Consider the following 27,093-nt stretch of genomic DNA (forward strand, 5'->3'; position numbering starts at 1 on the left):
TTCAGGACTGGAGGGATACTGAGGAAAAGAGAGACCAGGAGGTAACACACAGGCAGGCAAGAGATATACTGAGGAGCTATGCTTTAACAAAAGAAGGAAAGTTAGAGAAGGGGAAAGGGAGTGGGGAGGAAGAAAGCTATTAAGATGGTAGAGCGTGACACAAAATACGAGAAGAAAAAGAGATTTGCCAAAAAAGAATCACAGTATGACAGGATATGGGGCCTATGCAGGACAGTGGAGAGGGTACTAAATTTGGACTCAGATACCGTTTTAGAATCCTGGTTCTGTCCCTACCAAATGTGTGACCTTGGATATACATGGGTGCTTCAAAAAGTCCATGAGAAAATTCCCTAATAATTTCATGGACATTTCTGAGATTCAGTTTTCTCATCTATCAAAGGAGTTTAATTCTCGCTCCCCCAAATGGTTACCAGGAGGGGAAAATGGGCTGGAAAACAAATGAAGAGAGCAACAGGGACAGAACATTCTGACAAGAGCCTGGTGTCTGTGACCAGAGTCCCCCAACCTGCTGGCCTGGGCTGCCGTTCCAACTCAGCAGGTCTGCAGGGCCTTCACTTCAGTGCTGGACTTTCAGTAGGGAGGAGCTCCTCGTCCCCATTCCTAATCCCCCTGGTCCTGGGTCTGAGCAACTCAGAGGAGGAGCAACACAGCCCACTCACCTCCTGGTCACTAGTAGGTGGAACTGCAGGGTTCCCAGCTCAGCACACCACACCACACCCAGGAACCACTATTTCCCTCGAGAAACTGCCATAGAGATTCCCATGACCCTCACAGTCCAGCTCTCTATCCTGCCTGAAGGACACCTCACCCCACTTTCCTGGAGTGACCCCAGAGTTAACCCCAGTGTGCAGGCTGGGAAGCAGAATGTGTGGTGGAAGGCTCATGGCCCATCATTCATGCGAGGCACTTAGAGAGTCGCCAGGCAGGGCCTGGGCCATAGACCTCATTCTACACCAAGACTCAGTCCAAGAAGTGCTCACTGAATGTTTTCTGGCCTGAGTCAGAGCTGGGACACTCTCTGAGGTGTCAGGGTCTAAGGTTCCTCTCTTCCCTTCCCTGCTCTAGGGAAGTCTGCCTATATCCACATGCACCTGAAGGACTGTCCTCCCATGGCCCTAAAGCACAAAGGACTTATCCCGGCTCCCCTCCCAACACCAAATGGAGCTGGATTAGGCACTCTGCCAAATTACAGGAGTTCCTGGATCAGGATACCCAGCCTGCCTTTGTGTTCGGCCCAGGCCTGAACTCAGCATCTACATGCTAACTGGCCTGGGCCCTGGCAAGCCTGCCCTTTTTCTTGCACTCCAGCCCAACAGCCTGGATCCCTGAGTCTGGGGAGGCAGCCCGTAGGCACTGTCCAAGCAGAAAGCATCACTCTTAAGTGAAGCTTTTGTGGGAGCAGAGTATGTACTCCCACCCACCTCCCAGGTGGTAAGATTGTCAAATGGACTTGGTGGTGGTAGTTATGTGCAGTGGAGCTGGTTCTGACTCATACCGACCCTGTCTAGGCTTCCTGAAGTTATAAATCTTTATGAGAGCAGAAAGTCTCATCTTTCTCCCGCAGAACCACTCATAGTTTTTTTTTGAATTGCTGACTGTGAGATTAGCAGCCTGACTCATAGCCACTACACTACCAGAGCTCCTTAAATGGACTTGAAAGCAAGGCAAATTGTGAAATCGTGGTCCCATTTATTCATCAACAGTGTAAACATACAAACATTTGTCAAAATGAAACAAGAATTCATCAAAATGGACAATACAAACAGTGACCACTTGCAAGTGTGTGTCCTACCTGGGCTTCCAGGTTGGAACGAGAGGCTGCAGAGGGTCCAAACCTGTGGCTCTCCTCACCCAGAGTGTCAAGTAGCCCCTTTCCAGACTTACAGTGACCCTAACGGAGCAAGCTGACACAGAAGTAGGGGCTTTCCCATTGTAGCCATCTGTTCAGGGGGCTGGAAAACCAACATCATGATGACTTGAATGAAAAAGAGGAAGGAGAAGAAGAAGGGAGGAAGGAAGAAAGAAACAGCGAGAGGGGGGGAAAGACAAAGAATCGGTCTCTGAGCTCCTACACGTTCTTTTAAAGAACAAGGCAACCCCAGCATTGAGGGTCAGGTGGTCCTCAGGTTTCCTCCCAGGGCCAACCCAGACTTGTCTGTGGGTCGGCCACACAGATCCACAGCCCAAGCAGAAAGCTGCTCTCTGGAGCAGGGTCTGGGCTCCCAGTGGGTGACAGTTCTTGGTGAGTGTAGCCCTGTAGCCCAGGGGGCTGTCAGGCCTGGGTGACTCAGCAGAGTTGCTTCCAACTGCTGACTTGTGGCCCAGTGATTCTGCACTGAGAGCCCCTCTTGGCATGGAGAACATTCCATTTCTTTTTCCCTTTAGTTCTCAGAGGGATAGAAGGGCAACCCAGGGCCAGCAAGGAGAGGAAATTTCAGCTAAAGTCCTTCAGCCCAAAAAAGTAGTCGGATAGTCATTGACCTTACAGTGAAGCTGGGAGGGAGTGAGCCTGACATGTACCACATTGACCTCACAGTCCAACCAGGGTGGAAGTCAGGGCCTGTCCTCACCCCTCAATCAGCTGACATAGCTCAGAAGGTCTGTTGCTCCTCTTTGCTTCAGTCTGGTGGGCCGCATGAAGTTGCTCAACTCTAATTGTAAACACGTATTACAGCTGACCCAAGCCCTCTGGGTGGGTAAAGGGGTGAAGGGGTCTGGGAAGGGGGAGGTGCAGGCCCACCCTCAGTTTGGCTGGTGCCTGGGAGCTTAAGCAGCTTTTCTCTAGAGGGCTGAGAGGCTAATGCTTAGATGCTTAATGGAGAACATGTGGGACAGGGTGGGGTGAAACTAGCTACCACACAGGAGATTACAAGTCAGGGGCCCCAGAAGCCTGGCTCTTCAAGCAGCACCCCGACCTCATGCTATTGCATGCCCTTGGCAATTTTACAAGGAATCTCACTCTGCTTGCTACAAGGGGATTAGAGTCCCTGGTGGAGTAAACTGTTAAGGCTCTGGGGCTAGGCAAAAAGTTGTAAGTTCAAGTCTACCCAGAAATCTCAGAAAACAGACCTGGTGAGCTACTTCCAAAAATTAACCACAGAAAAACCTATGGAAGCACAGTTCTAATCGGACATTAGATATTGGGGTTGCCCTGAGTTGGAGTCAATTTGACACCAACTGGTTGGTTGGTGACAAGGGGATTTCCGGTGCAGACTACATATCGATAAGGGAGCTCACTCACTCACTCACAGGGAGCCCACTGAACTCAAGGCACAGTGCAGCTAACACCTCCTATCCCAGCAACCCAGGGCCCTGGAAGGAGGCTTCAATCAGCCCCCTGCAGCCACAATTCCTCCTCCACCTTGACCTCTGTCCCTGGTAGACACACTCCTCTCATCAAACCCTCAACTTCTCAACCGTTCTGCTAGGTCTGCCTTTCGGAGGCTGGTCCTAATTATCTCTGAGAGAGCAATACCTTTTTGTCCATTTAAATATCCCATACTCTCCTCTCCCCACACCCACAGACACTGCCCTCCCACTACGTGGTCTCCTCAGATCTCCACCCACCAAATGTTCCAAAAGCCTCCAGGTCCCAAACACTTTGCTCCTTCTGGAGTCTTCCACTGCTCACTGCCCCTCTGCACAGACACTTGGGTCTCCACGCACACTCTCCCTGCTGCTTCTCTGTAGACAGAAGGGACCATACCTCAGGAACACCTCTGCCACTTAATTTCACATCAGTTTCTCTGTGGCTCAAGTTGGAGTGGCAATGACCATTGGTCCTGGAGGTGCCTTTACTCTCATTCCTCCTGTATAAGGTCCCTCTCTTACACTTGCCTTGATTGCCTAAAGCTGGGAACATCTAGGGTAAATCCCTTCTCTCTTCTCCCAGTCACACAGCCACACCAAGCTCCACCATGAGCAAGGATATGGAGCTGCACCCTTTAAGAGCCTGGAAGGTAAACACAGCCTACCTAACAAGCCTCAGAAATGACTCTATCCCCATTCCACACTCCACCCCCACCATGTGGGACACTGCCTGCTTCCATCCTTCCAACAGATGTCTCTCCTTTCACTCATCAGGGGCCTCACCTGTGTGGGTACCATTTCCAAGAGCTGGGCTGGTGATGGAGTGCCAGGTGACTCTGATGCTCCAGCTCAGTTGCCATCTCTAGTCTGATGCCCAGTCCAGGGATTAGGAGTGATTGCTCTGGGAGATTTTCTCCCTCCCTGGGGGATCCTGGGCTCCTCTTTCCCATCTGGCAGGAGACTATGGCAATCACTGAGTGCGTGCCCCCCTCAACTCACTTTCCTTCTCTAGTCCAGCTGTTGCCACTGTGAGTTCAGTGAGCATGAGGAGGCCCAGCTGTGACAGATAACCCATTCTCTCTCTGTCTCTCACACACACACCACGTACACTCAGACAGACAGACACAGCCCATACTCACTCACTCATACCATGACAGATGTCTATGTAGAATACAGCCAAACAACCCACTGGAGGCAACAGCTTCATGAAGGAGCTAGGACTACTAGGCAAAAAGAACTAGCTGGTAGATCCTAATGGGGACTGCTGGGGGGGTCAGAAGAAAAAAAAAGTCCTTGTCATCAGAAATAGGTTGAATCTGCTGCCTATCTTGGTACTGGTCAACCTGGTACTGAGGCCAGCTAGTCCACAGAGGTGATGAAGCCCCAACAGTATCCGAGACACGTGTGTCTGCACTGTTCACCCACCCAGATGGGAGTTTTGCCCACTCCACCCACCACACCATGCATGGCCAGAAATGCTTCCCACAGTCAGAAGCCCCCTTCACAGTGTCGTGGACCGATGCTGCAGAACAGCGTGGGTCTCCTAGCCAAACTCTCGCCATGTGCAAGAGCTCTCCAAAGCCATGGAGACTGCAGCCTGGGGGCTCCTTATGGATCCCAGCTTGGCCCCAAGTCCTCTCCCTCTCTCTGTGCTGCCATGCCTGCTGACCCTTTGAGCCTCCATCACTCACCAAGCCTCCTCTCTACTTCAATAAATGCCTGCAGGAATCAGACAGCAGCAGTCTCACCACAGAACTTCTCCCTGAAATGCACTCCACTCTGCTGAGCACTTCTAGCCTCTGATTCCCATTGCCTTGCTCTCCCAGCCCCTCAGCACTGCCCCAGCAACTGACAACACAACTCATATGAAACACTCACCACAGCCTCTTCCTCCTTGGACTTCATTTTGACAGTCCCAGCAGGAAGTTCTGAGAGTAGCCAGCAGAGGGGGTGAGATGTCCACAGTTGAGGACAGCAAACAGCGAGCTGCGTGGTGGTAGCTGGCAGAATCCTCGGCCTGCTAGAGTTCCCTAATGGCAGTGTCCCAGGGCAGAATCACTGGCCAAAGGGGACTCCGATTCTGCACCAACTTGCATCTGGAGAGGGACCCAGGGTTTAAATATGAGGGCCAACATGGGTGCTGCAGATGGGGCGGGCCTAAGCTCAAGAAGGCATTAGGAGATAAGAAGGGCCTACTGCTATCTCTGGGGTTCTGATGCCAGGGCCTGTAGCCAAAATCACCAAGCGCAGGAGTCCCCACACCCTGGTCTCATGGAAACCTCACAAATATTTGTAGTGGCCAGTGACTTAACGGTTTGTGAGGAGACAGGCTCAGCAGAGAGGGCCAGCTCAAACCTGTGGGGTTCAGGGATACTGCCAGCAGTTCCCCACACCTATAAATAATCTTCCTGTGGCACTTGATTTTTACTTTATACTTTGGCATTTGCACTGCAGGAGAAAAGGCCTGGCAATTTGCTTCCATAAAAACACAAAAAAAACCATGGCGCAGTTCTATTCTGCAACACATGGGTTTGGCATGAGTAGGGAGGGACAAGATGGCACAAGACAACAACAACAACTGTTCATGTACATAACGGTTATTTGTAAACAGGTCTTTCTGAGTCTATTAACCTACAAGGAGACAGGGACTGTCAGCTCTCAAACATACTTGGGCCCTTCACTGTGCCTGGCATATGACTGACCCTTGATATTTACGTTTGTAGAATCCCGGACTTGATCTATTTCGCTTAGCCACAATAGAATGATGCTCCTTTCCTACCCCCTCCTTTCTAACCCTACCAAGCTAATGCTTTTAACTTTTCTTTACAAGTAAAAGAGAAGAAAGAAAAGGGGGAAGCAACAGCGACAGGAGAGGTGGGGAAGGGGCTGAGTAAGCTGGTTCCTGGGACTCTCACTGTACTAAAGCTCTCTCTCCCCTAGATGTCCAGAATCATGAAGCTTCAAAAGCACCAAAAAAGGTTCCTACGAGGTCACAAAGCACCACCAAGATCACACTGGGGAGCATAACTCCCAAGAAAGTTATCTGGTGTCTCCCTGGTGAGAGGTGTCAGTTCTGTTCCAGGGATAAATTACCCATCACCACAATAACTAAGCAACAGGAAAAGGGGATGAAGGGCCCAGAGGCAAACCAACAGGCTGCTAAAAGAAGAGGAACAAACAGAAATCGAGGGATGCCTGCCAGGCAAACTGGCAGGAGACAGATCCATTTTTCTCTACAATTCTGTTCTTGTCTTTGGACCAAAGAGATGTTCTCAAATCTGCCAAGGATACAGAGCTTCCTGCTCTGATGGTGGGAAGCAGGAAGCCAGAGGCACAGTGGGAAAACCAATTTCCTAGCCCCAGATCCACGGGACCTTAGTCATCACAGGTTCAGAGACTCGGTTTCCATGTCTGCAAAATGGGCAACCCCCTCCCCCGCCTTCCCCCCACTACAAAGTCAGTGGGAGGAGTGTGTCAAGTATGGGGGAGCTTGGAAAGCCTTGGCTGAAGTTGAATGTGTATGGCAGAAAGACATACCAAGGCTGGGCTCCCTGGGAGCTAGCTAAGGCTTTCAGTGGCAAAGCAAAGTGCCCAGTAGTCAGAAGTGTGAGCATAAATCCTCACCCATCTCTTTTGAGCTTATAACCTTGACAAGCTCTGTAAATCTGAGGTTTCACATGCTCCTCAATTGCAAGAGGAGGCTGTAGCCTTGACAGAGAGGGCTGGGTGAAGGAGACCCACGGTATCAGAAGGTTGAGGGGAAGGTGAATGGATTGAGCCTTTACAGCCACATTTTAGGTTTCCTAGCTGCAAAATTGTTGTTGTTGTTAAGTGCCATCGAGTTGGTTCTGACTCATAGTGACCCTGTATATGGTTTCTGAGGAGTGGCTGGTGAGCTTGAACTGCCAACCTTGCAGTCCAGTGCATTAACCCACAGCGCCACTCCAGGACCCCAGCTACAGAATAGTACTAATGAAAAGTCTCTCCCAGGGACTTAAAAAAGCACAACATTCTAACTAGCTGCTGTCAAGTTGATTCTAACAGTGACTCGGTGTATGCAGACTATAACTGTTTTCAAGGCTTTGACCTTTCAGAAGCAGATCACCAGGCCTTTCTTCCAAGGTGCCTCTGGGCGGGTTCAAACAGTCAATCTTTGGGCTAGTTGTTGTTGTTGTTGTTATGTGCCATGGAGTCGGTTCCAACTCATAGTGATCATGCACAGGATTTCCAAGGCTGAAAATCTTTACGGGAGCAGAAAGCCTGATCTTTCTCCCGTGGAACAGCTGGTAGTCTCGAACTGCTGACCTTGCGGTTTGCATCCCGATTCGTAACCACTACATTATCAGGGCTCCTTAGTCAAGTGTTAAACTGATTGTACCACTCAGGAACTCCTCCAAGGCCTTACCAAGGATAAAACAAGAATGGGAGTGAAAATGCCTAGCATACAGGTTTTACTTCAACAGAGAACTAGTCCTGAGGCGCCCTTATGTTGTTAAGTGCCATTGAGTGGATTTTGACTCGTAGTGACCCTGTGTAGAGTTTCTGAGGAGTGACTGGTGGGTTTGAACTGCTGACCTTGTGGTTAGCAGTGCAGAGCTTATCCTAAGTACTACACCAGAATATGCATATATATGCGTGCGTATACATGGGCACGCAATCCACACCAAACAACGCTGCTTTGTCTTCAAATTAAACTGTCCCTTGCCTGGAACAGAGAAAGCCAGAACTCAGCTGCCAGATGGAGCAGTCGAGACAGTGGCAGGTTGACATAGTGATGACTGCAGGGAACATGAAAGCAAGAAGCTCTGAAAGGGCACGAGCTGCAAGGGAAAGACAACGTACTGCTGGGTAAATGCCAGTTCTGCTTATGGTCAAGTAAGTCCTGTTCACCCCCGACTCCCTGCTACCTCTTCTCTGGTCTGGATGAGACAGAAACCACATGTCAGGTGAACTGTGAAGGTTAGGGTCTATTCACAGGACCAGGAAGCGGAGCGCTGGCAGAGTCTCCAGCTCGGCTCTGTCCACACTTCCACATTGAGCCCAAGTCCGCAGGCGACAGATGGACTCTGGCCATCCTGCAAGGGAAGGCTGGGCGGCTGGCCAGGTCTGTCTGTACACAGGCCTCTTCTCAGCACCTTCAGCAGGTTGCAGCCCTGTTTTACTGGGTTTCCCTTTTTGTTGCTGATGCTTTTAAGTGCCGTCAAGTCGATTCTGACTCATAGTGACCCTGTACAGGGTGTCTAAGGTGAGTATGAACTGCCGATCTTATGGTTCAAACTGACTTGCGTTCTAGTGCTTATCCTACAGCACCACACCAGGACCCTTTAGTTTAGGGTTTTTTCTTCTCCACATCCTTATTCTTTTTGTTTCGTCCTCTAACTGTTATACCAGACCCCTTTTTTCCTTAATACTCTGTTTGGGAATGATTTATGTCCTCCCCCTATATGAATGTAAAGCCATCTGGGTCACCTTGATGAAGTCGTATCAGCATAGGGTCACCTTTGAGATACAATCAGAGCAGCTCAGGCCCAGAAAAGGAAATTCAACCAGGAAAGACAGATGCCACATGGAGATCACCAAGGTACAACAGAAGCTGAAAAGAGATTCACAGAGAGAGCCTTCCCTAAAGCTGAATCCGGACTTCTAGCCTCCTAAAATATGAGAAAATGAATCATTTTTGTCAATGCCCCCCACTTGTGGTAGTTCTGTTATAGTAACACTAAGAAGTGGAGACACTCTTGCATTTTTTTCTTTCCTTTGCCTTTAAAACATTTTTCCTACTTGCAGTTCTTTCTCGCTTTTTTTTTTTTTAAGGCATAAACCACACATTTGAAGGGTGGGAAACCCAAGGCTTTAGGAGCAAAGAACAACACAGAAAAGCAGCTAAATTTAGTAGCTTAGAATGGCAAGGTAAGGCTTCAAAAAATTCTCAGGCCCCAAATGTGCTGTGAAAATTTCCCAGGTAGGATTCCTTCTTGAAAGAACCACAGCTTCTCTAATGCTCACTAAGCCCCCTTGGGAATATGGTTTGGGGGAGTGGTCAATATTCAGAAATCACTCCACCAACATTGACTTTAAGACTCAGCCAGATGAACTAGAGCAACCAAGATGGGCATGTTTCCTAGGAGCAGGTGGAAAGACACAGACGTTAAGAGTTGGAAAAGAAGACAGAAAGGAGCAGGTGAGGGTGTTGTTTGGGGCAATTTTTAAGAAGTAGAGTGCTCTGTTGTTGCTTAAGTGCCATCAGAGTCATAGCAATCCCATGTGACAGAGCAGAACTGTCCCGTAGGATTTCCTAGGCTATAATCTTTACCAGAATCCTGGTGTGGTGCTGCAGGATGATGCACTAGACTAGGTCAGTTTGAACTGCAGGACTGGTAGTTCAAATTCACCAGCTGCTCCTCAGAAACCCTGTACAGGGTCACTATGAGTTAGAACCGACTCCACGGCACTTACCAACAATCTTTAGGAGAACAGATGGTCAGAGGTCTTTCTCCCGCAGAGCCACTGGCTGGGTTAAAACCAGCAACCTTTCAGTTAGCAGTTAGGTGCGTAATTATTGAATCACCAGGATGCCTTAGAGCACCCTCTACTTCACCCTATTTGTCCTGGTAGCACAGTGGTTTAAGTGCTTGGCTGCTAACAGAAAGGTCAACAGAACCCTCCAGCCACTCTGCGGAAGAAAGATGCTGCAGTCTGCTTCTGTAAAGATTTCACCTTTGGAAACCCTGTGGAGTATTTCTGCTTTGTCTTGAGGGTCATTCTGAGTCAGAATTGACTAGACAGCAACAGGATTTCTAATTTAGACAATTCCTTTCTAAAAGCAGAGGAGGTAAACACAGAATCCTTATGGGGTCCTGCTTACTCAAGGCTCAGAGCTTATCAGGAGCTGATGTGATGAAATGAGAAATAGACAAGAGATCAGGCTGCAAAGTACAGCAAACTGTTCAGCTGACCACCAGCCCTAAGCCAGGAAGACTTTCAAAGGGCCATGACCAGCACATCTTGGGGGGCATGACCACAATGCCATGAAACCCCTGAGGACTTAGCAGACCGGCACAGGACCCAGATGCTATTTGGATCTGAAGCTGCCTTCTCCAGTAGGGAAGAAACCTTATATAAAGAAGTTACTATTACAGAGTGCTTGTCTTTCCAGGGCAGGGTTCGCCTTTCCAGCCACCCAGAGAAGGCCTTCTGGTCACAGTATCACCCAGGATCTGATTTAGCTTTTGCTGAACATGTTCAATTATTCAGTAGCTATGGATACTGGCCCAACTCGGGTCCCAATGGCAGGCCATCTGGAGAGACATTTACAAGGAAGAGAAAGAGAGGTATGCGGGGCAAACTCCCCCATATTCAGACCTGTGGGAGGTCAAAGGAGACAAAAGAGGCTGGAGGCATCTGAGTCAGCCTCAGAAGAATGTGGGAAATGGGCAGGGGAGCTAAGAACAGTCACACAACCTGTGTGCAACATCCCCAGGGCCTGTCACTGGAGAGAGAAGGCAAGTGGGAGAGGGCCACTCATTCCCTCAGCCCCCACTTCAGCTCAGGGGCGCCCTGGGCTCCCTAGGAACCTAGAAGGAACGCAGTGGGATGTGTGTGTTCGCCTCTGCTTCTATTTCAGAACCTTCTGCCCCTTGGGGTATAACTAGAGAAAGTGCCTATGAAAAGAAAGACGGGGCAGAAGCAGGGATCGGGTTCCTGATACTGTATTTCCATTGCCTTATCTGGCACCCGAGGGGATCAGGGTCGTGTTTCGTATCTCAGGGATGTGGTAGATCCAGGGAGGAATGTGCTCAGTGGCTGGGGAGACCTGAGCCAGCTCCCAGGGCCCATGCCCACTCCACCAGCTCCAGCTCCATACCATCTGGAACCCAATGATAGTTTCTCTGGTTCCTGACTATTATCAGTTCCAGCCTGGGACTGGGGGTGGGGGCACTGACACCTGAACCTTGAGCACACCTTCCTGTTGGACAGCATTGGAGAGTTCCAGGAGACTGGGGCCAAAGTGGTCTGAGCTTAGAGGCTAGGGCAGCAAAGAGGACCGGCCTCTGACCTGGGTAATTGGTGGTGGTTATGTGCCATGGAGTAGGAACCGACTCATAGCAACCCTGTACAGGGTTTCCGAGGCTGTAAACCTTTACGGGAGCAGAAAGCCTCACTTTTCTCCCACAGAGCAGCTGGTAGTTTTGAACTGCTGATCTTGCAGTTCGCAGCCCGATTCGTAACCACTACACTACCAGAGCTCCTTAATAAGAGGTTGGCAATTTCACCTCCCGCCCAGGGAACTAAGCTCTCAGGTGTTGGGATTAATTTGGAGAGCACTGGTCTCAACTCTAAGGTGCCCTGGTGGTGCTATAGGATAAGCATTGGGGTGCTAACTGCAAGGTCAGTGGTTTAAACTCACCAGCCACACTTCAGGAGAAAGATAAGTCTGTCTGCTCCCGTGAAGATTTCCAGTCTTGGAAACCCTGGAAAGTAGGTCTACTCTGTGCTGTTGGGTCACAGTGGGTTGGCATGAACGCAACAGCAGTAGGTTTGGTTTATTTTTGGTTTGGTCTCCATTCTAACTAGGGAAAAAGTCATAGATCATGGGAAAACGAGGAATAAATGCAAATTCCAGACACCAGTTAGTTGCCAACTGAAACAATTCACTGAGCCTACAATCCTGTTCTAAAAGCCAAGAGGATGTTGCTGCTTCTGTCTCTGGTGTCACAGTTTTAGGTACAGGGCAGCAGCTTCATTTCCCGACTCCTTTCCTGATTTGAAGGAGCCCTGGTGGTATACCAGGTTAAGCATTGTACTGCTAATCTAGAGGTCAGCAGTTCAAGCCCACAAAATAGTATGCAGGAGAAAGATGAGGTTGTCTGGTCTTTTAAACAGATTTACAGTCCCAGAAATCATTGGAGCAGGTCTACTTTGTCCTGTAGAATTGCTATGAATTGGAATTGACTCCAGGGTGTGGGTTTTGATTTTCCCTACTGGACCAGCAAAAACTGGTTGATTGCAACTCAAGTGACCCCATGTGCGTCAGAGTAGAACTATGCTTTATAGGGTGTTCAGTGGCTGACTTTTGGGAAGTAGATGGCGAGGCGTTTCTTCCAAGGTGCCTCGAACATCCAACCTTTCAGTTAGCAGTCAAGCATGTTAAGTGTTTGCAGCCCCTGGGGACTCCTCCTGATTGGACAGAGCCTGTGATCAGTTAACAGCCAAGAATGTTAAGTGTTTATAGCCCCCGGGGACTCCTCCTGATTGGACAGAGCCTGTGAAAGGTAAAGGGCATCACCTGAATTAGAATTCAAATCAGACTAAAGAAGAACTTTTTGACTTGCAGGCACAATGAAAGAACGCTGGTGATGCAAGTAGTTAAGAGCTCAGCTGCGAATCGAAAGGTTGGTGGTTCTCTGAAAGATGCTACAGCATGCTTACGGATACAGACTGCTGTAAGTTGGAATCAGTTCGACAAGAGTGGACTGGAGTTTTTTTTAAACATTTGCAAGGGAGCCCTGATGGTGCAGTGGTTAAGTGTTCTGCTGCTAACTGAAAGGTCTGTGGTTGGAACCCACCAGCCACTCCATGGGAGAAAGACGCGGCAGTCCGTTTCTGTAAAGATTTACAGACTTGGAAATCCTACGGCGCAGTTCTATTCTGTCCTATGGGGTTGTGATGAGTTAGAATTGACTCAGTGGGAGCAAGTTTTGGTTTGTTTGTTTAAGGCATAATAAAATAGGTTATAGTGAGGTCTGAAGGTCCCCAAGAAATAAGGCCTTTTCATCACTAAGATGTTGTTGCTATGTGCTGTGGAGTTGGTTTCAACGTATAGCAACCCTGTACAGGGTTTCCAAGGAGCTCTGGTAGCGTAGTGGTTACAAATTGGGCTGTGAACCGCAGGTCAGCAGTTCGAAAATACCAGCGGTTCCACGGGAGAAAGATGAGACGTTCTGCTTCCGTAAAGATTTACAGCCTTGGAAACCCTGTGCAGGGTCGCTATGAGTTGGAACCGACTCCACGGCACTTAACAACAACAACAAAACAGGGTTTCCAAAGCTGTAAATCTTTACGGGAGCAGAAAGCCTCATCTTTCTACCCCGGAACAACTGGTAGTTTCAAACTGCTGACCGTGGAATTAGCAGCTGGATTTGTAACCACTACGCTACCAGAGCTAGGGAGCACCAATTCCTGGCACATCCCAGAGCCACCCTACCTAGCTTGGTAAGTGGGCTAGCAGGAGAGGCACTGTCCCTGAAGGCTCCTGTGAGGCCTGCTGGTTTGGCAGGCCTGGCCTGTGCCCCCAGGACCTTTCTGTGACAGGAAGAAGATGAGACAGGGACAGAGAAGATATCTGTCCTCCCAGCTCCTGATGGGAACACCTGGCTATGAGTCCAGGCTGACAAAGGCACGAGCATGTGTAGGACGGGCTGTAAAGGTGGATTGCTTGAGTGTGAACGGGCCGAGGAACCCAGTATAGCACTGGAGCTTCTTGTCTTCTGTGCACCCAGAGATGTAACTACAGAAAATAGGGCCTATAGCAAGCACTAAAACAAGCATCTGACCCCCATCTTTTAGATAACTTTACCATCATTGTTGTTGTTAAGTGTCATCGAATCTGCTCTGACTCATAGCAACTCTGTATGAGGTTTCCGAGGAGGGGCTGGTGAGCTTGAACCACCAAATTTGCAGTTCAAACCGACCTTGCAGTCCAGCACATTAACCCACAGTGCCACAAAAATACAAGTTAAGCTCATTGGTTTTTCACTTATTACATGTATAGCACTACCTGAAAATTATGACTGCCCCTTTCTTGTTTTCGCTGGTGAAAATAATTGTTCTAGAATGTGCTCAAAATAATTTATTTTAAAAAATCTAGTTTCTTCTCTTTCTACACTCAGCAGAGCAAGATCACATAGTTAGCCTTGACCCATGGAGGCTCTCAAAGACAAAAATAGTAGTTTTAACTTGCTGAATGATCTTTCACAGCTGGTGACGGAAACTGTGATGGTTAGCAGAGCCTCCCGCCTTTGAGTGGTGAGCAGGGTACATGCCAGACCTGCTGGACCTTACATATGATCTTCTCTCATAGACCCTGGCCTATGAGCTCAAACACATAGTAAGCTCCAAGGGAGAATGGCCTGGCCTCCTCCAACTGCCAAAGAGACGTGTTTAGAAGACTCATGGGCAGGGCCGGCCACACCCTGCAGGCTCCCAGACCAGACATAAATAAACTAGGGGCCCTCAGTGCCTGCTGACATCTCAGCCTTCTTGGCCAATGCCCACCATCTCTCAGTGTAAACAGGGTGTTTAGTTATGCCAGGCAGAGAAGAAATCTTGTCGTTGGATAAATCTGGTAGAGGAGTGTCCAAGAGGTCAGGATACCAGAGTCAGCTCTGGTTGAGTTGATGAGATGAACTGCCCTGATTTCGTTGTCTGCAGCCTAGAGATAACACTTTCACGAGCCACAGGAAAGCGTCCAGCGGTGACGTCACATGGCACCACCACTAGTGGAGATCTTGGCCCTCTCTTCCACCCTCCCCTCTAAGTTAAGGGGCAACAGGCTGGTCTGTGAGTAGACATCTTCCCACCATTGAGTTCCTCCATAGTGGTCTCCCAAGGCTGCCCTGCTGCCTCTGTGTGTTCCTCCTCATGCTCTGAAGGGATCAGCCACATTGTCCATTAAAGGAAGAACAACTAGGACAAGGGCTAGCCAGGCAGAATTGGCTGCAAACCAGCATTCCTGGTCCTGCCCCCCACCTATCACCCTCCAGAGCCCTTTTACCTGGATACACCTTGCACTGGCCCAGAGTAAGGGATGCTGGGCAGGGCATGTGGTCACAGCTGGGAGAGATTTTGAACAAGACAGAGAGGGAAGCAACGGCCAAGCCAAACATGGAAGAGATGAGAGTAAGGGATTACAAACCACTGGTCCTTGCCGGGGTTTAACCCACTCCCTGAAAGTCTGGGGTTGGTGATGAAGGCAAGAGGAAGACTTGCTAGATTTTTTTTTTTCAAAAGCATACATGTTTTCCAGGAACTGCTGTTAAGGGAAAAAAAAAAGTCTAAGGGGGGGGGGGTGCTCCTCTGATTTTTGAGAAGCCAGGTGACTAAATTCCATTTCCACACACAACCAGCGGCTCCTGCTGTAGTCTCCATGTAGGTTTACCAGAGACAAAAGCACCACAAACTAGGAAGCCCTGCTGTCACTCTAGTCCCAGTGCACCAACAAATGATGATCATTTTTTAAAATCCACCTTCAGATATAAATCATACAAAAACATACAAAAGGCATGATGGTGAGGCAGAGGTGACAATTTGTTTTTGTAGGGAACAAAGGCACAACCTCAAAGACCGTTAGCTGAGGGACCAACTGATAGCCAACTACCAGCAACCTTCATCACCAAGGTGAGCCTGCTTCCCTGGACCGGGAGTCTCTCTCAGTCCCTCTGTTGTGCCCCTACTCTCTTTGGGGTTTCCCTCATTTAGTAGGGTGGAGGTGGGGTGAATCTCTCTAGGATAGCTGAAGAACCAGGGTGTTTCAGTAACAACCCCTGCATAGGCCCACTCTGGTCCGAAAGCCAGCTGGTAAACTCCAAACAATGGCAAGGGTGTGGGCTGTGGGGAACGCTTATGAATTAAAAATAGATGCTAGTAATCGTGGGGCGCTTGCTGAGCACATGTGAAGCTGTGTTTACTAGAGAGAAGAATACCTTCTATTCATGCCCCGAGAGCAGGGGTGGAACCACAGTGGGGCTCACTCCAACCAATGGTCTCTGGGGCTGGGGGGAGCAACTGACTGACAAGGGCTTCCTCATGGCTAGAAGACCCCTTTCCTCTGAGCATGGAAACACCTCCCTCTCCTCAGGAACCCCAGGACCATGGCCATCCCTAGAAGGTCAGAAAAGCCATACAACTGAAGGGGAAATGCCAACCAAGACTTACGGTTCCCCCTCCCTGGGCTGAGGCAAACGTGCTCCCTGTGGATGGGGCATGAAGGGGTCCTGTCAGAACCAACTTGATTGCACTTAACAACAATAACAAGTGGTTTTAGTGACTTCAGATCTCAGCCCAGTCTCATGGAGATTATAGAAACATAGATCTAGTCTTCCTTCTGCTTCTAACAGGCTGAGTAGCCTCAGACAAGTGGTCTCAATTTTTCTAGGCCTTAATCTACCAGTTGCCAGTGAATCGACTCCAAATCATGGCAAACCTCCAAATGTGTCAGAGTAGAACTGCGTTCCATAGCGTTCTCAGTGGCTGATGTTTTTGGAAGTACATTGCCTCTGGGTAGGCTGGAACCTTCAATCTTTGTTAACAACTAAGTCTATTAAATGTTTGCACCACCCTGGGACTCCTATGCTTCAGTTTGGTGGTGATTATGGGCCGTGGAGTCAGTTCTGACTTATAGTGACCCTATATATAGTTTCCCAGGTTGTAACTCTTTACGGGAGCAGAAAGTCTCATCTTTCTCTCACGGAGCGGCTGGTCGATTTGAACTGCTGAACTTGTGGTTAGTAGTCTGTCTCATAATCCACTACAATACCAGAGTTCCTTTGGCCTCAGTCTACTGTCTGTAAAATGAAGATAATATCTGCTCTGCCTACTTCACAGGTATGTCATTAAGATTAGCCAGGCAATGCACATGACAAAGCTCTAGACAGCTGAGAGTTCTAAATGAGGATATAAAAGTGCCCTCAAACAGCAATGATCATTTCCCCCATTGCCACTCTGAAGACAGGGAACTGTCCTCCAGTGAGTTTACCCAAGAGTCTCTGGGCCTGGTATTCTACATGTAGCAATGTAGAATTGCTGTCTGGATATCTCAAAAACAGTGTGATGGCCAAACAGGAGCCATGTGGAAAAGCAGCTCACCAAGTGACAGCCTGCCCACTCCCAGCCCCAGGTCCACTGCATTTCCAGTCAGCAAGCATCAACAGCCAGACACTCCCTTTGATCAGTGCCCACCGCAAAACAGTTCTAATACCACGACCCCTTGCTTGACAGGATTTTTTCATTGAATTCTTAAATGTTTTCACTGACTTGCCTTTGAGAGGGGGTTCTGGTTGCTGACCCACACAGGGCACTGGCACAGTAAGAGGTGAACATTCCAGTGCATTCTGCTGGGCCCCTCTAGCTCTCCATTTCACAGGGCCGCTTCACCCACTGAGCCAAGGCAGGCGAGCACACTCTATGGACAGACTTCTTCCCAGTCGAAAATCTGTTTGCAGATGGTCCAGTACCAAGGTTTTAAATCCTATCTGTATGCTGGCAACTCCCAAATGTATGCCTCCAGCCTGGATCTCTCCCCAGGACTCCAGACTCACACATCTGATTGCTTCTTTGGCAGTTCCCTGTGGTTGTTTAATAGCTATCACAAACTTCATGTATATAAAACTGAACTTGGATTTTTAGCCCCTTCTGCCCTTGACAAATATCTGCCCTATCTGTCTACTCAAACTCAGTTAGTAGCTACCTCTTCTTTCTAGTTGCTCAGCTAAATTCCCAGGACCCACCTTTGGTGCTCCCTTTCTGTTGGACCCCACGTTCACTACTTCATCAGGAAACTTTATGGCTCAATCTTTGAAGCAAATCTCAAATTCAGCCACTGTCACCACCTCCACCACTCCTACCCTGTGCCAAGCCTCCTGCACAAACCCTTGTTCATAATCCATTCACACAGCAGCTGAGTGATCTGCACAAAATCTTCTAATGACTTCCCATCTCACTCAAAAACAAAAAAAAAATCAAAAGTTCTTTTCCTGGCCCTAGTTTTGTTGTTGTTCACTGCCATCAAGTTGGTTCTGAATCATAGCAACTCTGTATAGGATTTCCAAGAAGTGGCTGCATGGTAGGTTGCAACCACCAATCTGTGGTTAGCAGTCCAGTGCTTATCCTGTAGCACCTGTTGTTGTTAAGTGCTGCTGAGTTGATTTCAACTCACAGTGACCCTGTATAGGATTTCCCAGGAGCAGTTGGTAGGTTTGAGCTACCAACCTTGGGGTTCAAATCAACCTTATGACCGCTTATCCTATAGCACCATACCAGGACTCACCACATAGGTCCTGTTTAATCTGCAATCTTCCTCACTCTGCCCCCACTCTCCCACCCTCAGCTCACCTCTCTGGTCTGGGCTCTTCTACATTCTCTAGCTTGTACCCTCTACTCCAGCCACACTACACTCCAAGTACCTTCCTACCTCAGGGCCTTTGCACTTACCTGCCCCTCTGGCTGACATGCTCTGCCCCAAATGTCTTCATGGTTCTTTCCCTCGATTATCAGAGAGCCCTTTTCTGACCACCCCACCACTTTCTGCCTCCTCTCTCTACTTTCATTTTGCTTCTTAGCACTCGTTGTTGTTGTTTTGTGCCGTGGAGTTGGTTTCAATTCACGTGACCCTGTACAGGGTTTCCAAGGCTGTGAATCTTTACAGGAGCAGAAAGGCTCATCTTTCTCTCACAGAACAGCTGGTAGTTTGGAACTGCTTACCGTGAGATTAGCAACTCAATTCGTAACCACTACACTACCAGAGCTCCTTTTAGCACTCATTATAACATAGTGCTCATTTATTGAATGTTTATCTCCTCCTACTAAGGAACTTGCTGGCATTGTGGGGTAAGTACTAGGCTGCTAACCACAAGGTCAGCGGTTCAAACAGCAGGATAAAAATGAGGTGGTCTGCTCCCATAAAGATTTAGTCTTGGAAACCCTAAGGAGCAGTTCTTCTTTGTTCTATAGGGTTGCCGTGAGTTAGAATTAACTTGACAGCAGTGAGTTTTCTCCTCCTCCTAGCCAGGGTGAGAGTACAGCACCAGTTTCCAGTGGCCACCAAGTCTATCCAAATGCATGGTGACCTTACATGTGTCAGAATAGAACAGTGCCCCACAGGTTTTCAGTGCTGATCTTTTTTAAAGCAGATCACCAGGCCTTTCTTCTGAGGTGCCTCTGGATGGACTCTAACCTGTAACCTTTCTGTTAGCAGCCAAGCACATTCACTATTTGCACCACCTAGAATACTTTCATGAAATTAAGGGCTTTGTTTTCATTCACTGCTGTATCCCCAGTGCCTACAACAGTAGTTGGTACATAAGAGATGTTGTTGTTATGTGCCATCGAGTCGGTTCCGACCCATAGCAACCCTGTATAGGGTTTCCGAGGGTGTAAATCTTTATGGGAGTAGAAAGCCTCATCTTTCTCCCGCGGAGCAGCTGGTAGTTTCGAACCACTGACCTTAAGGTTCGCAGCCCGATTCGTAACCACTACGCTACCAGAGCTCCTTAATAAGAGTATTAATAATACTCAATAAATATTAGCTAAGTGAAGAGGAGATGGGGGCGGGTGCATGGTGAAGATGTTCAGAGTACTGATGAGGAAGATAAGAGGGCAGCTGCTTATTTGAAGACTGGTTAGGTAAGGCTCTGCTATAGACAAGTGGTCCATAATTGGCTGTGGGAAAGTCCTTTCTTCTCAAAGAAATCTAGAACTGAGGTAATTTGTGGAATATGAAATGATTCAACATCCAGTGGCCAGAAGCTGTGCTAATGAGCTGGCTGGGAATGAAGATACTGTTTTGGATATGCAACAGGCTGGGTCTGCCCAGGTCTGCCTAGGCTTAGTGCTAGCATGTGCACAGACAGATCACCATGGTGGGAAGAGCACTGAACCTGGGGCCAAGAGACCCAGCTTTTAGCCCCAGTTCCATCTCTTAGTAGCAATGTGACCTTGAAGAATCGCATTCACTCTTTGGGTCTGTTGCTAAAAGTTAGATGTCATCCTATCACCTAGCTGATCTATATCACAGGGCTGTTATAATGAGTTCATGAAACAATATGTATATAGAAAAGCACCACATAAGCATCACATGGAGATGTGCAAAACAAATGTGAGCTTCTGGGCAGTGCTTGGTTCATTGCATGCATACAATGTTTGCTGAACAAATAAATGTCTAAAAGTATTCCAATCCCAACTTGCACAAGAACTCAAGAGCAGAAATGAGAACAAGTCTAGATCTTGTATGTGGACATTTATCTGCCTAGTGACAACTTAAGGTAAAACAACCATTAATACCTGAATTTTTAGAGCCTTAATGCTAGGTAGAAGGAGCTCTGGTAGCATAGTGGTTATAAATCGGACTGCGAACCTTAACGTCGGTCAGCAGTTCAAAACTACCAGCTGTTCCGCAGGAAAAAGATGAGACTTTCTGCTCCCGTAAAGCCTTACAGCCTTGGAAACCCTGTACAGGGTCGCTATGAGTCGCAACTGACTCCATGGCACATAATCACCAACAACCACATATGACTCTCTTCTTATACAGAGAGAAGAGACGCACAGAGGGAAGATAGCTGTGTGAAGACAGACAGAGACTGATGTGATGCAGCCATAGTTTGAGGAATGAGTGGGGTCTGCATTAGCTGAGATGGTCAAGGAGCATCCCCTAGAGCCTTCAGAGAGAGCATGGCCCTGCTGACACCCTGCACTCAGACTTCTAAAGAGCTCTGAGGTAATCAATTTCTAGTGTTTAAAGCCTTCCAGTTTGTGGTTCTTTATTACAGCAGCCACAGGAAGCTAATATAACCACCACACCTCACAGGTACCCAGTGTAACTAGTCATCCAAAAGGTCACCCAGTCTCATTTCCATATCACTGAGGCTCTCCTCTCTTTCACCCCTTCTACCCCTTCATTTCTTGGCCCTTGAGGGCTCTATCCACTCCCAAGATTTCAACCTCAATGATAAATTCCAAAGTTCTACCCTAGCCCAGTCCTTTATTCCACGTCTGTTGGTTTTCTCTGAGTGGATACTTCCCAAAGGTACCTAGAATTCAACCAGTCTGAGGGCACTCGCTCCACTGCAGACTTTCATTGCAACTCTCCTTCCCCTGCAGCCCTCTTAAGTCCAAGCTACTCTCTTATCCTTCCTCTCACATTTTATCAGTCTGGAGGCAGGACCTGCTCACCACTGTCCTCAGTGCTACCTGGGCAGCATCATACCTTCCCTACTAAGGTCCCTGCCATCATGATCTACCACCCTCTGTTCACCAGTCATCAAATCTACCAGTGCCCTCCCTTCTGACCACTCTCTGATTGCTAATCCCCCAACACACTGGCCTCTGTGCCTAGGCAACCTGTAATCAACAGTCAGGGGATCCTAGTGTTACACAGACAACCCACCCAACAACTAACTGCCTAGCTCTTGCCTTCTCAAATTAAATGTCTCTCAATTCATTCCATGCTAGCCACTCTCCTATGGGTACATTCAGATCCAAAATCTTAAAACTCCAATGGCCTCAGTCTCTTTCCTCTTTACAGCCAATGTGCCTGCTCCCCAACCCCTTAGCACTCTTGGTTTTTTTCTCAGCACATATCAGTATTCTGCTAACTCCACCACCTTCTCTGTCAGCCAGCCAACATTGCAAGACCAAAACCTTTGAACACTCTCTGGCTCAGACCCCCAACTCATACATCACCCTTGCCTTATAACAGCTACTCAATAAACCCCCAATCCCAGTCCTTCAGCTCTGCTCCTACCCTCCGGCTACAGGAAGGGAAGATCACTTGAGGAGCAATAAATCACAGCCACTGGGGATGCTGCCAATACAAATTCTGAACATCCCATCTCAGCTGGTGCCTTTGCTACACCAGGCAAGTCACCCAGGTCTTCCCACTCAGAGAATCACTCTGATCTGAGTCAAACCTTTAGTGTCCTCCTCAAGTCAGTCCTGTCCCTTCCCCCCATGACCCTCCACAAGCAGCCTCATCTTTTTGTTCCCACAGAAAATGAGTACCAAGTGGGAACTCCTGTCTGTCTCCCACTGCCACCTAACCTGTGCCTTTTCCAGCCACACTGCTCACTCTCATCTCAGTGGAAGAGGAGATTCTCTTCCTGACCATCAGCAATGCTGCCCTGGGATCTCATCCCTTCTTATCTGCTCACCAGCTCATGACAATGAGAATGTCTCTCCCTCATCAGTGTCTTAAGTGTTGTCCTTCCACATGGCCCTCTCCTGTCAGCACAGAGATAGCTCCGCTTTCTCCCAGCAGAAACCACACTGTTTCAGATCGACATTCTCCCTTCTTCCCAGTCCAACCACATATTCCGACTCCACTCACACCTACTCCTCAATCCACTGAAACTGGTTCCTTGCCACCCACACCAGTGATTTCCACAACTTGGTATTGACTCTCTTCATTTCCAAATCCAGATCTTAACCTGTTCTTCTGCCACATTTCACACTGCTGACTACTCCCCCTTCTTCAAATTCCCTTCACTTTTTTTGCTTTAGGGTCATCTTTCTCCACGTTTGCTCCTCTTTGGTTGCTCTCTCTCAGGCCCCTTGTGCTTTCCTGTCCCTTGCATGTTGGAGCTGCCCTTACCCCTTAAAGGACATCATCCATACCCATAATTTCAACCTCAATGCTGATTCCCCAAAACACTAGATCAAGTCTAGTTCTCTCTCATAAATCCAACTGCTAGTTGATCCTCTCAGTTAGCACCTCCCAAAGGCACCTGGAACTCAATGTTTACAAAATCGAATTCATCCCAAAACTTACTTCTTCTCCCATGTTTCTATAATTGAGAGAACATTCATTCCTACCCCTAAAGTTGCTAAGACAGAAGCCCTAGAATCATCGCTATTCCTTCCCTTCCTTTGTCTTCTACTTCTAACTCATTACCTATTGATTATACTGTTGATTCTAACGTCTAAATGTCTTTTGAATTTTCCCCCTTTCTATCCTGTCACTGTCTAGACAACTACATAGCTCCAAAAATGGTTTCCTTGACTCCCGTCCCACCTTTTACTTTATTGTCTACTGAGATCCAAAGAGACTGCGCCGTGCCCCCCACCCCACCCCCATTCAAATTTCTGCTCGTCACCCTTCAATAGCTTCATGCTGTCCCCAGACACAAAATGGCAGGGCCTTTGGTGATCTGGTCTCTACTTACCTGCTAGTCCCCAGAAACACTGTGATGCAACCACAATGAGCTCCCCTCTTCACTACCCCCGCACTCTACTCCATGAATCATCTTAATGGTTTCCTCTAGAAGATCTTCCAAGTCCTCCTCCCCGCTTCCTCTACACGCTCTACTCAAGCTCCCACAGCAGTTACGTAGTCTTTACCCTCTGCTCTGTCATTGATTGTCCATTTGCTCATCTCTCTCCCTCTCTAGACAGTGGTTAGCCCAGCTCATACAGTCTTGTAACAATAACTGCTCGATAAATATTTGCTATATAAATAAAAGGAGTCCCGATGTGGCACTGTCGAATAAGCACGGAACTACTAACTGTAGGATCAGAAGTTCAAACCCACCAGTTGCTCCTCGAAAACCCTATAGAGGGTCACTATGACTCAATGGCACTTAACAACAATTATGAATAAAAGAATGAATAAATACATACATTAAACTGGCCTTTCTCCTTTCCAAACAGCCCTTCATGGGTTCCTTCCCTAACTACTTTAGTTACAACAAAAACAATACTGCACCAGCATCTGTTCCCAGTATCTTACATCTATTAACACAGTTGATCCTCCAACAACCCTACTATTATTATTCCCACTTCTCCAACTGGGGAAACTGAGGCACAAAGAGGTTAAATAACTTGTCCAGCTAGTGGCAGAATTAGGATTGGGTTCTAGTTTTGCTCTTAAACACACTATATTCTTCACAGCATGTGTAAGGAAAACAGATCAAGATTATCACTGTTCTGAGCAAAATATAATTTTGAAAACAGACCCCCAAACAAAACAAATAGTTGCCCACCCAGCCAGCTCTCCTCTTGCCTGCCTCACCTTGTCCGCAATGCCCTCAGCCTCCTCAGCCAAGAGGTACACATTGCCACTGTCAGCCAGCAGCAGGGCTGTGTCCGTGGTGGAAGAGGAGCGAGGGCGGCCCTGGTGCTGATGTAGAATGGCGGCCAGGCTGCTGTCCTGGGGGGCCTTACGCAGCAGGTGGGGACTGCCACGCTGGGGCTCCAGGGAGCTGCTCTTGGTGCGCCGGCTGCTGCCCCCACTGCTGCCGCCCCCACTGCTGCTGTGCAGGCTGGCGCCCCGCTTGATGGAGGGCCGGGAGCGGATCTGCTGGAGCACACGGTTGAAGGCGGTGGGCCGGGCGGGCAGGTCGTGCAGGGACATGGCGTAAGAGACGCGGTGCATCTCTGGGGAACGTTCCTTCTCATCAGGGGAGTCATGGTCGGACATGCCCAGGTGATGCTGCAGCTGCTGGCTCTCCTGAGATGCCTGGTGCTCCCTCTCCCGCGACCGGCGGCGGCTGTGGAATAGGTGCTTCAGGCCGTGGCCAAACATGGAGCCTTCTGAGAGCTGCTGGATTTTCTGAAGGGGGAGACAAAGAGATGAACGAACTCTGGTGAGTGGAAGGGTCTTGAAGGGGATCTGTCCTTGGGAGACCAGCATAGTTACAGCAGCCGTCTGAAGCCAGACAATCGCTATAAATGGCCTGTTAAGACTAAAATTTGGTACCTTGCAAAAAGTAACAACTTACCTCTTTCTTTCCCAAAGAAACATAGCCCTTGACTCTCAACAGGGCATTCCAAATCAATATGTAGCTTCAGGGTTACTGGGAGTGATATGTTTATGACTACAGTTTGGGGTTCAGTGGCATACATCAGTAGCACTTGGGTTTTAGTCTTCTAGATAGATTCTTCCCCAGGAGTCTCTTTGTAAGTGAGGCTCTCCTTCAGGACATATTGGCTCCTTTAGATTAAGCTATTCGTTTCCAAAGATGTCTCACTACGACATTCCCTTGGGGAAATCAGGATCATACAATATGTACTGTTGTTGCTGTTAGTAAGTGTTGTGGAGTTGGTTCTGACTCATAGTGACCCTGTATAGGGTTTCCGAGGAGCAACTAATGAGTTTGAACTACTGGCCTTACAGTCCAATGCTTACCCTACAGCACCACAACACTAACTGCCTACCTATTCTATTTACCTTTCTTTCCTGTTAACCAAACTGTAAGGCCTTACTGTACCTTGCCAAAAATTCTTGCTTCACTAGGCTCCCTTTCAATTAGGAGTAGTAGTATAAAGTTTTGATCAGTGAAAAGCAAGGTGAGGGTTTCTGGGAACACTTGCTTTCCTAATAAAGGCACTAGCCCATCCGACTTCTTGGTGTCTAGAATGTGGGCTTAATGCCTGGAGATGCAGCAGCCATTCTGTAATCACAAGGTGACTGACCTGGCTAACTCCACATATAGAGATACCCCAAAGGACTGGCCGAGGAACTTGGTAGTCTTGTACAGTCGTCACACAAGCCAGGAACTGCCTATCCTGAGAGTCTTGTTGCATTAAATAAATAAATGTATCTCTATCTAAGGGGGCATAATAGTTTAGTGGTATAATTTTCATATTCCATGCAAGAGACACAGTTTAATTCCTAGCCAGTGTACCTCAAGTGCAGCCACCATTCATGTTGGTAGAGGCTTGTGTGTTGCTATGATGAACAAGTTTCAGTGGAGTTTACAGATTAAGAAGGACCAGGAAGAAAGGCCTGGAGATCTACTCCCAAAAACTAGCCAATGAAAATACTACGGATCACAATGGTGCAATCTATAACGGATCCTGGGGCCAGCACAGGATCAGACAGCATTCTGTTGTGCATGGCGAGTCCACTGGGCATGGATCAGGGGCCAACTTGATGGCAGCCAATAACAGCTCATAGCGACTCTATAGGACAAAGGAGAATTGCCCTACATAGGGTTTCCTAGGCAGAAAACATTATGGGAGCGAATCACCAAGTCTTTTCTTCCATGGAACTAGCTGGTGGGTTCAAATTGCCAACCTTTTGGTTAGCAACCAAGTGATGAAGTTTTGTGCCACTAATGTTATGAGTTGGCACACAACAGTAACCGTGTGGTCTATACGACTCTAGTACGAATTTCTGACACAGGTAACAAGACAAGCTTGGCTTCTGTGGGCATACCTTGTAGCACAGGTGATCACGTAACCAATTCTGTAGCATACATGTCAAAACTAGTCATGCTAATGAGTATCTTTCTGCTCAGTTTAGGACAATGCAAAGTGGCCCTGGAGCCTCATGTTGCCCTGGCCCAGCCCTGTCAGCACTGTTGATGAGATGTTCCACATGTTCCTCAGACAGGACAGCTCAAAGAGAAGCGGCCAGAAGTTCCAACCAGGGTGAAGGAACATGTGGTCTAAGTCCAGACAGCCATTCTGTCAAGTGGAGGGCTTATCTGTCCAAGCCAAACCCTTTGCAGGAACTCAAAGTGGTTAGGCGGAGGGCATGGGGCTTAGAGGATCTAAGAACCCATCCTCTGTAACTCCTCAAAGGGAAACTCAGAACCTGGCAATTTGGGGCTTGATGAGCCAGTGCAGGTCTTCATTTGTGAGGAACAAGCTGTCATCTCATGAGGTGACCTCAGTCATTTTTTAAAATTATAAATTTTATATTTTCCTTTTTTCTAGAAACAAGGTTTTAGAACAGAAAACACAAAGACCATGCAGAAACCAAGAAAAAACAATCCTCAGCCTCTAGACTATCTTAGCCTGCTCTCACTGTTAACTGGCACCTCAGCATGGGTGGTTTGTATAGATTTACATCTGGATGTAAATCAAGTATATACCAGGGGCCACTGAGTCAACTCCGACTCATGATGACCCCATGTGTGTCAGAGTACAACTGTGCTCTACAAGATTCTCAGTGGATGACTTTTTTTTTAGAAGTAGATCCCCCCCCATGTATTTATGTACAAAGTTAGGATTTTCAGTCTTCATCTCACTTGACTCTACCTAAAATCCTCA

At 48.1% G+C, this 27,093-nt stretch overlaps 1 protein-coding gene across 1 annotated transcript in view; it reads right to left on the minus strand.

Moving 5' to 3' along the window:
- Window positions 1–27,093, minus strand: part of TMCC2 (transmembrane and coiled-coil domain family 2) — a 47,672-nt gene that overhangs the window by 8,163 nt on the left and 12,416 nt on the right. Inside the window, exon 2 of the mRNA XM_006834085.1 lies at window positions 24,107–24,646. Coding sequence (XP_006834148.1) covers window positions 24,107–24,646 — 540 coding nt within the window. The remainder of the gene's footprint in view (window positions 1–24,106; window positions 24,647–27,093) is intronic.

Source organism: Chrysochloris asiatica, unplaced genomic scaffold (genome assembly GCF_000296735.1).
Source record: "Chrysochloris asiatica unplaced genomic scaffold, ChrAsi1.0 scaffold00009, whole genome shotgun sequence".
In the NCBI taxonomy this organism is placed as follows: Eukaryota; Metazoa; Chordata; class Mammalia; order Afrosoricida; family Chrysochloridae; genus Chrysochloris; species Chrysochloris asiatica.